Here is a 13474-nt window from a genome sequence, read left to right on the forward strand (position 1 = left end):
GTTAAACGAATGGGGGCAAGAGATGTGAATTGTTTTGCTCTCAAGAAAAGGGCGCCATTGAAAGGAGTGATTACTGGGGTAGTGGTAAATGTGAAAGCTGACCAACTGAAGGGTAAGATTCCCGGTGTTTGTGATGCTCGTCATTTGGTGTGACGCAGACAGGCTGATGTGAGTGGAGAAACAGAAGAGTCATTGTCTGTTCTTTTGAGTTTTGATGTTGAGTCTTTGCTCGACAAAGTGATGTTAGGATATATAAGTTATCCGGTATGAGCTTTTTTGCCGAATACATTACGTTGTTACAGGTTTCAAGCTTATGGGCATGTGACAGCAGTGTGTAGGAGGGAGGTTCCTAGGTGTGAGAAGTGTGCAGAAGGGCATGAGACAAAGGAATGTGTAGCATTGGGGAAAGTAGTGGTATGTGTTAATTGTAGGGGTGCCCATGTGGTTGGGGATCCAAAATGTCCGGTGCGAGAGAGTCAGGTTGAGATTTCCAGGGTTAGAGTAGTGCATATACTGAGGCAGTGAAGAAAGTAGAGGAAGATGGTTGAAGGGGAAGGGATCCTGAGAGGAGTGGTGTGAGTAGTAGATCTGTACCAGTACAGAGGGATAAACCAACAAGTGATAAATGTTTCAGTAAGATTGGATTTTTGGCATTTATAGCAATGGTTATCAACTGTACCTCAGGAATGGAACGTAAGTCGCGGAAAATAGAGGTATTTGGGTGTGCTAGACTTGACATCAGAAGAGTTACAGAGTGTGTTAAGTGGTGGTGTCCCATCCTTTCAGGCTGTTGGCCTGAAGTAGGAAGAAATAGATTTAAATAGTGGAGTATGGTAGTTATTATTATTATTTATTTTTATTGTTATTATTTGTGAGTGTAGTGTTTTTTAAAAATGTTTTAAGCAAAGTATAAGGGAGTTATACTCCAGTCAGGTAGGTGGCGGTAATGCAACATTTATTGGATGCCAACCGCCGTTAAACCTCATCGAAGAAGAAGAACTGCGAACAGAGAGGAACGTTTTGGGGGAGCGGACGACTTTTTCATGCGTTGAACGTCGGTCGGAGAAAAATGGCGGAAGCGGATGATGAAGTGGATTCTGAATCTAATGGCGGTAGAATCAGGGAGAATTGGAAAATTGTCCAAAAGAAAGGAAAACGGAGCAAAGTAGAGTGTAGTGATGAGAATGTCACTTCGTATCTTGTAGGAATACGGTTTGTAAATGAGGAGCAGTTGATCGAATTACCAATCTTGAGGAATCCATTTGAGATATCGAAACTGGTGGAGAGAGTGCTGGGTAGAGTGAAGGCTGTGAGGATCTCGAGAGGCGGGCTGGTTTAGATTTTTTGTGCTTCTGAGGATCAGAAGAAACGTGTGTTGCGTCTCACCCGATTTGCTAAATTTGCAAGTGTTGTGTGTGTCTCTTAGGAACAGGGCACCACTCAAGGGGTTTATATCTTGATTCTCGTGGGAAGTAGATGTTGAAGAGATGAAAAAATATTCCTGGAGTAATTGATTGAATCGGGTGTTGAATTAAGAAAAAGTGAAGTCTCTGTTCTTTTGTTTTTGATATGGAGTCTCTCCTTACTCAAGTGCAGTTTGGGTATGTTAACTACAGTCAGAGTGTCTATCCCAAGACCAATGCAGTGTGATCATTGTAAAGCTTTTGGTCATGTTTCAAGTGTTTGCAGAAGGGAGAAGCTGAGATGTCCAAGTTGTGGAAATGATCATATGTGTTATAAAAGTGATGAAAATGTGACATGTTGCAATTGTGGTGGGAACCATAAAGCCACGTCTTTTGAATGCCCCACAGGGGTGAAAGAGAATGAGGTGTCCAAAGTCAGGGCTATCCAGAGCATATCATATGCAGCAGCTGTTAAAAGGGTTGAGGGTTTGAATGGTGCTCCTGAAGAGTCCATGGTGGTGGATAGGCCTTCGCTGCAGGGGTTGCCTTTCACCAGCAGGATCCTGACATTTTAAAGGTTAAGAAGGTGGACTTTGTGGCCTTTATAGCTATGGAGATAAATGGCACTGCCAAGGTGGAGAGAAGGTCCAGGAAGATAGAAATCATTGTGGAAGTGGCGGAGAGGTTCCTGGGGCTGAAAGATTTCTCGGCGAAGGAGTTACATGGAATATTGTCACAAGCCGTACCAGAGAAGGGAGGTATGGAGATTAGAATGAAGGAAGAAGTGGGAGTTTTGTTTTGTTTTGTCAATGTACTATTTTTATTTGGGTGGATTAAGTTAGTTTCCCTATCACGTATGGATTTTCTTTTTTTTACCTTGTTTTGATTTCAACCCGTCCAGTTGGTGGCAGCAATGCACCTTTTTGGGTTGTAGTCTGCCATAAAACCCACAGAAGAAGGAGGAAGAAAAATAATATAGTTTCGGTCCATGTTTCCCAGGGGATTAATTGGTGGTGAAAATGTAAAAGTTATAAAACATGTATGAAAGTAGTTTGCCTGAATTTCCTGACGTCTGTTTATGGGCAGTGTGGTTTGTTTCAGAGCCAGTTAACGGTTTGTTGTGTGGTAGAATGTGTTCAAAAATTGGTTGCAGATTATGTCGTGTTTGTCGAGGATTTTATGGGTTTTGGGTCTGAGCAGTTTATAGGCCCTTTTCACGTGACGTCAGACAACTTCCGTTCTGCCGCGATGCAGGTTATGTTTACATCCGGTGTCGCTTAGGAACGCTTAGCTAGTAGCACATCATTATGGAGTTCACCCAGTCCCTTTCACATCTGCCACCAATACGACTTAACGACGTAGAACGACTTGCTGACAAGTGGTCCCTTACTTCAAGATCGAAGCTTGATAAAGGCTACAAGTTCTTCGTTGAAGGTTACCTGTTTGATTATGAAGGTACGTGTTTATCTTTATTTAGCTTAAATTAGCCCTATGCTAGCGAAGGTTATGAGCTGACGAAGTTTCTGTTTTGCAGCCTCTTTTTAATATTACTGCTGTTTGTATCGACCGTAAGATAAGAGTCAGTAATGTATTAATGGCTAATGCTGCGCCCTTTCTCCCAATCACTGTATTGAAACAGTCTCAAGTGTAGTTAACGGTGAGGTGACAGTGAGAGGGCGATGTTACAGGTCCATGAAGAAAAAATGAGGAGGCTCATCGGCTTCAGGTTTCTCAGATAAACAGTTCTCTAACATTATGATAAGATAGGTTAAGATAGATAAGTTTTCTTTTTGTTGTGTTTTGCTGCGGTTGCAGATTTAATAAGAATGATTCCACAAAGTTCCACTGTGGATCAGTTTGTTTCTCAGTCTGAGCTCTGATTTTGTATCATTAAACTTAATACACAATGAAATTCTTACAAACCGATGTGGGTTGTTGACGGCAATAAAGACTGGGAAAGATTCTGTGATAACTCAAAATGTTCAAATTTTCGATAAGTGTTGGCACTACTTGTCAAAGGTTTCAGAACAGCCAATTTTTCTTAATTAAAAAAAAGAAATTGGGTTTTGAAAATTGTGTACAGTAGTTTATAATGAAAAGCATGAAAAAAATGTTTTGTAAGTACAGCACTAATTGTTATGTCTCTATGAACAGGTTACACTAGACTCTGCAGAGGTTCCTGTGGTACTCAATCACATGTCATGTTCCTGCTCTGCTGGGAAAGCACTATGTAATCACATAGTAGCACTTCTTTTCAAAGTGCTCACTATGTTACCATGGGCTTTAAGACAGTGCCATTGCCTCTGTCATGCACCAGCGCACTGCAGACCTGGCACCGGCCTAGGACACAGGTCAGACATTATTTGTTACACTGATGCAGAACTTTGCAGTTTGTATTGACTTTTGACAATGTATTGTTCATCATTATTATATCACAGGGAATTGTACCAGAGGCCACCAATGATATGGCGGTGTGTAAACCAGCGGCTAAGAAAAAAACAAGTGTCAGAGCTGGTGTGAAGTGCACACTGTACCGAGCCTATGATGGTGAGTCTGAATGAGCCCCCGCCTGTACTAGAGCACAAAGACTTTAGTGCATTTCTAAAATAATACAAACATAAAAGTGATTATTATTTGTTACTTTTATATAGACTTTCAGTGGATATTTTTTATTTGTATTAGAAGCATGTACGAGACTGGATGAGTGTGGTTGTCTTTTTTAGTGAAAAAGATAAGGTGGCATTTAATGAAATCTAAACTTGACATATCTCACTTTCATGCCAGGGCCTATTCCGGATCCTCACGTCATGGCCAGTGCTGAGAAACTGAAAGACATCCGTCCACAACCAGGGATTTGCAAATTGCTGCACGGGCTTGAGGGCCTTAATTTGGTGGACTCTAAATTTGGCCCTGTGCCATTTGGGTCTGTGCTTTCTTACCAGTGCCCTCTAGAATTAAGTAGAGATATTATTAAACACCCTGGTGCCAGTGAGTTTCCTCAGTTGCCTATTGAAGGTTACAACTTTAAATTTCCCATTGATTTTGAGCCCAACTACATAGTAGCAAGTAGCTAGCTTGCTAGTTAGTGGTCAACAGTTGTATTTTCGTTGAGAAGTCTCAGGTTACGGGCGAACGGAAGTGAAGTTAACCTGCTACGCGGAAAGGCGGAAGTTAGATGACGTCATCGTGAAAAGGGCCTATTGAGAGTGCCCTCCCAACACATTTTCAGCAACGTTTTAAAAAAATCGGTCAGCAACTATAGTCTCTGTGAAAACACTGTAGCGCTTTAGAAAGTGACAACTGAGATATTTGTGTTCTTAGTCAATATGTTTTACTGTAGGCCTAAACCTGTTTAAAACTAGTAAACCGGAATCATGTAATAAACTTTGGTTGATTTTGATGATACTGTTTCCGTAAATGGGCATACAGTAGTTGTGGTTTATTTAGATGTTACACATCTTTATTTCACCTGGATTATCAAGCATTTTAGGGGCACCACTAGGAATTTAGTAAATGAGAATAAACTTTTTTCCTTTTCTACCTAATCAATCAAATGTATTTTTATAAAGCCCTTTTTTTTTTTTTTCATCAGCAGTTGTCACAAAGTGCTTTACAGATACCCAACATAAAACCCTAAAGAACAACCAATGCAGAAGCAGTTGGCTAGAATAAACTCCCTAGACGGTCATCTGTAGCTCAGCTGGTAGAGCACGGCGCTTGTAACGCCAGGGTAGTGGGTTCGATCCCCGGGATAAAAGCGTCTGCTAAATGGCATATTATTAAGGAGAAACCTAGAGAGGAACCATGCTCTGATGGATGTCCAGTAGCAGTGAACAACATACCATATATTTTAGACAACTTCACAGTTGTGCCAAAGGATCCAAACAACAGCAGCACTGTCTCTGTGAAATGTAATTTCAAAGTTACATAATTCCTGTTATGTTGTCCTGGTAACTGCTTTACAGTGTATATAAAGTTAAGTCAGTTAGGATATCTGGGCTGTGTAGAGGTATTCCAAATTCTGGTGTGTCCCTTAGTGTTTGGTCCAAGAACATTCTGTATTTTGAGGACTCTGAAAGCTTAACATTTTGAATGCACAACTAGTCCACTCGACTTATATGTTGAAGTAGCCTAAAGCATTATATGCAAGTTGAATGGCAACAGGCTTTTTTGAACTTCATGATTACCTTGTGTTTGGCACCTGGTAATATACCATTTATGAGCTGTTGGATCTTAACATTGAGTATTTTATGTAGAGTGCAGTAAGATATGGCAATGTGTTAGTTTCGAAAATGGCCGTTGGCTTGTTTTCAACATTGCATTACAGTGAGGAACAGTGTGATTGCATATGACCAACCCAGAGGGGGCTGGCCTCTGTGCTAACGTAATATCCCAGCAGCATATTACCGTTAGAGCCTGAGGAGGATTTCCTGCAGGTTGTCTGTCTCTGTCTCAGCCCTGGAGACACACTGGGACTCCCCCATCGTCACTCAAAACAACATGGAATGACCTGTCCAAGATTTCAAGACTTCATCAACCAAAATGTAAGATGTATTTGATTTATTTTTAATTCAGTCTGATTGTACGGGTTAAAGTAGCCTACTGTTGACGTTGCGATTACGCTGAGTTCTACAACTGCGCTTTTGACCTGTCATGTCAAGCAAACCCAAAAGTAAATGATCTTCTAACTACAGAACCGATGTCCGTGTGTGTAGGCTATATCAAGTTTAAAAAACATACCCAGTTGCAGTGGTGTAAAGTACTTAAGTAAAAATACTTGAAAGTACTACTTAAGTAATTTTTTGGGGTATCTGTACTTTACTATTTCTATTTTTGACACCTTTTACTTCACTACATTCCTAAAGAAAACAATGTACTTTTTTACTCCATACATTTTTCATGACACCCAAAAGTAGTCGTTACATTTTCAATGCTTAGCAGGACAGGACAATTGTCATATTCAAGCAGTTATCAAGAGAACATCCCAGGTCATAATAATAATATGCCATTTAGCAGACACTTTTATCCAAAGCGACTTACAGTCATGTGTGCATATATTTTTACGTATGGGTCGGGGATCGAACCCAGTACCCTGGCGTTACAAGCGCCGTGCTCTACCAATTGAACTACAGAGGACCATCCCTACTGCCTCTGATCTGGCGGACTCACTAAACACAAATGCTTCGTTTGTAAATGATGTCTGAATGTTGTAGTCTGCCACTGGCTCTCCGTAAAAAAACACAAGAAAATGGTGCCGTCTGGTTTGCTTAATATATGGAATTTGAAATGATTTATACTTTTCCTTTTGATACTTAAGTACATTTTAGCAATTCCATTTACTTTTGATACCTAAGTATATTTAAAACCCAAATACTTTTAGACTTTTACTCAAGTAGTATTTTACTGGGTGATGTTCACTTTTACTTGAGTCATTTTCGATTAAGGTATCTTTACTTTTACTCAAGTATGACAATTGGATACTTTTTCCACAATGGCCCAGTTGTCGATGTGTTTATGTCTGCACAATGCCATTGTATTGTAGTCTGTTGCTCTGGGAAGAAGCTGCACCCATAATCGCTGGATTGTTGCTATTGACCTGACAGATTCTCTCGGACTTTACTGCTACTGTTGACGTAAACAACCACTGCAGCCAGCGTTTTTTTAAAAAGCATAAAAATGTGTGATTATATTGCATATTTTATAACACACAGTATGATATTAGTGAACTATGTCAATATTAGTAATATGTCAATGTATTTCATTTGCAAATCACGGAAGTGTTGAAGTAGCTAGTACTTTGAGGACATCAAGATTAACATAATGATGTCTTGCGCCAGATTCTTTTGAATACCATTTTTGATTGAATCGAGGTCTAAGTACATCCTACCATTAGGCCTAACAGAGCCTTCTGTTTACATTCTCTAAATCAATAGCTTGAAACACAGAGGAAATCCCATCAATCATATCTCCTACTATATTCAGAGGCTATCAGCCTAGAAACATCTATAACAAACACTTAAAAGTTAAACATGAACAGTTTTGAACTCTGACCACCATTGTTACAACCTAAATTACCAGTTTAATAACAAACATTGTGTCTTGAATGACATAGTGATGTAAGTATTGTTGCTGCTTTGCCAGAAACCCAGGAGGAGGCTGGGTTATCTGTAGAACGTTGAGACAACTACAATGAAGCAGCCAAATACTATTGTACATTGAGACATACTGTACATTTACATTTACATCATTTAGCAGACGCTCTAATCCAGAGCGACTTACCTGTAGTGAGTGCATACTTTATTTTTGTATTTTCATACTGGCCCCCCTGTAGAGGACTGCTAAAGTATTCTTCCTTCCCCTTCATCTAACAACCACATGGATCCGGTTTACAGTGTTTAAAATTAGTTCCCACTATTCTGAATGGTCTGTATCACAAGGGTGATTTGCAAAGTGTTTCCTCAAACAAGATAAATGTATTTTGGCTTTGACAAAAATGGAAGTGTCTAATGAATTTAAGGGAAACTTAAATCCGTTCTACCTAATTTCTACCAGCATGTTAAATGTGCAACCAGAGGAAAAAAAACTCTAGACCACCTTTACTCCACACACAGAGATTCATACAAAGCTCTCCCTTGCCCTCCATTTGGCAAATCTGACCATAACTCTATCCTCCTGATTCCTGCTTATAAGCAAAAACTAAAGCAGGAAGCACCAGTGACTCGGTTAATAAAAAAGTGGTCAGATGTCTATAGGCAGCAGCCTCTGATGTGCTAGTGATGGCTGTTTAACAGTCTGATGGCCTTGAGATAGAAGCTGTTTTTCAGTCTCTCGGTCTCAGCATTGATGCACCTGTACTGACCTTGCCTTCTGGATGATAGTGGGGTGAACAGGCACGGGTGATTGATGATCTTTTTGGCCTTCCTTTGACATCGGGCGCTGTAGGTGTCCTGGAGGGCGGGTAGTTTGCCCCCCTGTAATGTGTTCTGCAGACCGCACCACCCTCTGGAGAGCCCTGCGGTTGCAGGCAGTGCAGTTTCCGTACCATGTGGTGATACAGCCTGACAGGATGCTCTCAAATGTGCATCTGTAAAAGTTTGTGAGGGTTTTAGGTGCCAAGACAGATTTCTTTAGGCTCCTGAGGTTGAAGAGGCTCTGTTGTACCTTCTTCACCACACTGTCTGTGTGGGTGGTCCAGCTGTTCCGGATGACTATGTGATCACGCTCTCCGTAGCCGATGTGAGTAAGACTTTTAAGCAGGTCAACATTCACAAGGCCGCAGGGCCAGACGGATTACCAGGACGTGTACTCCGAGCATGTGCTGACCAACTGGCAAGTGTCTTCACTGACATTTTCAACATGTCCCTGACTGAGTCTGTAATACCAACATGTTTCAAGCAGACCACCATAGTCCCCGTGCCCAAGGACTCTAAGATAACCTGCCTAAATGACTACCGACCCGTAGCACTGATGTCTGTAGCCATGAAGTGCTTTGAAAGGCTGGTCATGGCTCACATCAACAGCATTATCCCAGAAACCCTAGACCCACTCCAATTTGCATACCGCCCCAACAGATCCACAGATTATGCAATCTCTATTGCACTCCACACTGCCCTTTCCCACCTGGACAAGAGGAACACCTACGTGAGAATGCTATTCATTGACTACAGCTCAGCATTCAACACCATAGTGCCCTCAAAGCTCATCACTAAGCTAAGGATCCTGGGACTAAACACCTCCCTCTGCAACTGGATCCTGGACTTCCTGACGGGCCGCCCCCAGGTGGTAAGGGTAGGTAACAACACATCTGCCACACTGATCCTCAACATGGGGGCCCCTCAGGGGTGCGTGCTCAGTCCCCTCCTGTACTCCCTGTTCACCCATGACTGCATGGCCAGGCACAACTCCAACACCATCATTAAGTTTGCAGACGACACAACAGTGGTAGGCCTGATCACCGACAACGATGAGACAGCCTATAGGGAGGAGGTCAGAGACCTGGCCGTGTGGTGCCAGGATAACAACCTCTCCCTCAACGTGACCAAGACAAAGGAGATGATTGTGGACTACAGGAAAAAAAAGAGGACTGAGCACGCCCCCATTCTCATCGACGGGGCTGTAATGGAACAGGTTGAGAGCTTCAAGTTCCTTGGTGTCCGCATCACCAGCGAACTATCATGGTCCAAACACACCAAGACAGTCGTGAAGAGGGCACGACAAAGCCTATTCCCCCTCAGGAGACTGAAAAGATTCGGCATGGGTCCTCAGATCCTCAAAAAATTCTACAACTGCACCATCGAGAGCATCCTGACTGGTTGCATCACCGCCTGGTATGGCAACTCCTTGGCCTCCGACCGCAAGGCACTACAGAGGGTAGTGCGTACGGCCCAGTACATCACTGGGGCCAAGCTTCCTGCCACCCAGGACCTCTATACCAGGTGGTGTCAGAGGAAGGCCCTCAAAATTGTCAAAGACTCCAGCCACCCTAGTCATAGACTGTTCTCTCTGCTACCGCACGGCAAGCGGTACCGGAGTGCCAAGTCTAGGTCCAAAAGACTTCTCAACAGCTTCTACCCCCAAGCCATACAAATCCTGAACAGCTAATCATGGCTGCCCGGACAATTTGCACTGCCCCCCCACCCCACCTTTTTACGCTGCTGCTACTCTGTTAATTATTTATGCATAGTCACTTTAACTCTACCCACATGTACATATTACTTCAACTACCTCAACTAGCCGGTGCCCCCGCACATTGACTCTGCACCGGTACCCCCCTGTATATATAGCCTCCCTACTGTTATTTTATTTTACTTCTGCTCTTTTTTCTCAACACTTTTTTGTTGTTGTTTTATTTTACTTTTTTATTAAAAAATAAATGCACTGTTGGTTAAGGGCTGTAAGTAAGCATTTCACTGTAATGTCTGCACCTGTTGTATTCGGCGCATGTGGCCAATAAAATTTGATTTGTAAGTCGCTCTGGATAAGAGCGTCTGCTAAATGACGTAAATGTAAATGTAAATTTGATTTGATTTGACATTGTTGTTTTTGGTGAGATTCAAATTGTATTTGTTACATGCGCTGAATACAACAGGTGTAGACTTACCAGTAGCCATATCAATGAGTAAGAGGTATTTGAGGTAGATACAAGCTAGCTAGTTAGATGAGTAGTATTTGATACACTGTATTTGATACACTGCCAATTTTGCAGGTTTTCCTACTTACAAAGCATGTAGAGGTCTGTAATTTTTATCATAGGTACACTTCAACTGTGAGAGACGGAATCAAAACAAAAATCCAGAAAATCACATTGTATGATTTTTAAGTAATTAATTTGCATTTTATTGCATGACATAAGTATTTGATCACCTACCAACCAGTAAGAATTCTGGCTCTCACAGACCTGTTAGTTTTTCTTTAAGAAGCCCTCCTGTTCTCCACTCATTACCTGTATTAACTGCACCTGTTTGAACTCGTTACCTGTATAAAAGACACCTGTCCACACACTCAATCAAACAGACTCCAACCTCTCCACAATGGCCAAGACCAGAGAGCTGTGTAAGGACATCAGGGATAAAATTGTAGACCTGCAAAAGGCTGGGATGGGCTACAGGACAATAGGCAAGCAGCTTGGTGAGAAGGCAACAACTGTTGGCGCAATTATTAGAAAATTGAAGAAGTTCAAGATGACGGTCAATCACCCTCGTCTGGGGCTCCATGCAAGATCTCACCTCGTGGGGCATCAATGATCATGAGGAAGGTGAGGGATCAGCCCAGAACTACACGGCAGGACCTGGTCAATGACCTGAAGAGAGCTGGGACCACAGTCTCAAAGAAAACCATTGGTAACACACTACGCCGTCATGGATTAAAATCCTGCAGCGCACGCAAGGTCCCCCTGCTCAAGCCAGCGCATGTCCAGGCCAGTCTGAAGTTTGCCAATGACCATCTGGATGATCCAGAGGAGGAATGGGAGAAGGTCATGTGGTCTGATGAGACAAAAATAGAGCTTTTTGGTCTAAACTCCACTCGCCGTGTTTGGAGGAAGAAGAAGGATGAGTACAACCCCAAGAACACCATCCCAACCGTGAAGCATGGAGGTGGAAACATCATTCTTTGGGGATGCTTTTCTGCAAAGGGGACAGAACGACTGCACGGTATTGAGGGGAGGATGGATGGGGCCATGTATCGCGAGATCTTGGCCAACAACCTCCTTCCCTCAGTAAGAGCATTGAAGATGGGTCGTGGCTGGGTCTTCCAGCATGACAACGACCCGAAACACACAGCCAGGGCAACTAAGGAGTGGCTCCGTAAGAAGCATCTCAAGGTCCTGGAGTGGCCTAGCCAGTCTCCAGACCTGAACCCAATAGAAAATCTTTGGAGGGAGCTGAAAGTCTGTATTGCCCAGCGACAGCCCCAAAACCTGAAGGATCTGGAGAAGGTCTGTATGGAGGAGTGGGCCAAAATCCCTGCTGCAGTGTGTGCAAACCTGGTCAAGACCTACAGGAAATGTATGATCTCTGTAATTGCAAACAAATTTTTCTGTACCAAATATTAAGTTCTGCTTTTCTGATGTATCAAATACTTATGTCATGCAATAAAATGCATATTAATTACTTAAAAATCATACAATGTGATTTTCTGGATTTTTGTTTTAGATTCCGTCTCTCACAGTTGAACTGTACCTATGATAAACATTACAGACCTCTACATGCTTTGTAAGTAGGAAAACCTGCAAAATTGGCAGTGTATCAAATACTTGTTCTCCCCACTGTATGTACATGAAGGCAGGGTAAAGTGACTAGGCATCAGGATAGATAATAATAAGGTATTTGAGGTAGATATGTACATGAAGGCAGGGTAAAGTGACTAGGCATCAGGATAGATAAAAATAAGGTATTTGAGGTAGATATGTACATGAAGGCAGGGTAAAGTGACTAGACATCAGGATAGATAATAATAAGGTATTTGAGGTACAGTGGAGAAAAAAAGTATTTAGTCAGCCACCAATTGTGCAAGTTCTCCCACTTAAAAAGATGAGAGAGGCCTGTAATTTTCATCATAGGTACACGTCAACTATGACAGACAAAATGAGAAAAAAAAATCCAGAAAATCACATTGTAGGATTTTTAATGAATTTATTTGCAAATTATGGTGGAAAATAAGTATTTGGTCAATAACAAAAGTTTCTCAATACTTTGTTATATACCCTTTGTTGGCAATGACACAGGTCAAACGTTTTCTGTAAGTCTTCACAAGGTTTTCACACACTGTTGCTGGTATTTTGGCCCATTCCTCCATGCAGATCTCCTCTAGAGCAGTGATGTTTTGGGGCTGTCGCTGGGCAACACAGACTTTCAACTCCCTCCAAAGATTTTCTATGGGGTTGAGATCTGGAGACTGGCTAGGCCACTCCAGGACGTTGAAATGCTTTTTACGAAGCCACTCCTTCGTTGCCCGGGCGGTGTGTTTGGGATCATTGTCATGCTGAAAGACCCAGCCACGTTTCATCTTCAATGCCCTTGCTGATGGAAGGAGGTTTTCACTCAAAATCTCACGATACATGGCCCCATTCATTCTTTCCTTTACACAGATTAGTCGTCCTGGTCCCTTTGCAGAAAAACAGCCCCAAAGCATGATGTTTCCACCCCCATGCTTCACAGTAGGTATGGTGTTCTTTGGATGCAACTCAGCATTCTTTGTCCTCCAAACACGACGAGTTGAGTTTTTACCAAAAAGTTATATTTTGGTTTCATCTGACATTCTCCCAATCCTCTTCTGGATCATCCAAATGCACTCTAGCAAACTTCAGACGGGCCTGGACATGTACTGGCTTAAGCAGGGGGACACGTCTGGCACTGCAGGATTTGTGTCCCTGGCGGCGTAGTGTGTTACTGATGGTAGGCTTTGTCACTTTGGTCCCAGCTCTCTGCAGGTCATTCACTAGGTCCCCCCGTGTGGTTCTGGGATTTTTGCTCACCATTCTTGTGATCATTTTGACCCCACGGGGTGAGATCTTGCGTGGAGCCCCAGATCGAGGGAGATTATCAGTGGTCTTGTATGTCTTCCATTTCCTA

General features: G+C 42.4%; 1 protein-coding gene across 1 annotated transcript in view; it reads left to right on the forward strand.

The window, feature by feature from the left end:
- Positions 1–5800: 5800 nt before the first annotated feature.
- The window catches only part of spns3 (spinster homolog 3 (Drosophila)), a 29121-nt gene continuing 21447 nt past the window's right edge, over positions 5801–13474 (forward strand). The window contains exon 1 of the mRNA XM_041893479.1: positions 5801–5947. Within this exon, the coding sequence (XP_041749413.1) occupies positions 5909–5947 (39 nt within the window). The 5' untranslated portion in view covers positions 5801–5908. The remainder of the gene's footprint in view (positions 5948–13474) is intronic.

Source organism: Coregonus clupeaformis, chromosome 13 (genome assembly GCF_020615455.1).
Source record: "Coregonus clupeaformis isolate EN_2021a chromosome 13, ASM2061545v1, whole genome shotgun sequence".
Classification (NCBI taxonomy): domain Eukaryota; kingdom Metazoa; phylum Chordata; class Actinopteri; order Salmoniformes; family Salmonidae; genus Coregonus; species Coregonus clupeaformis.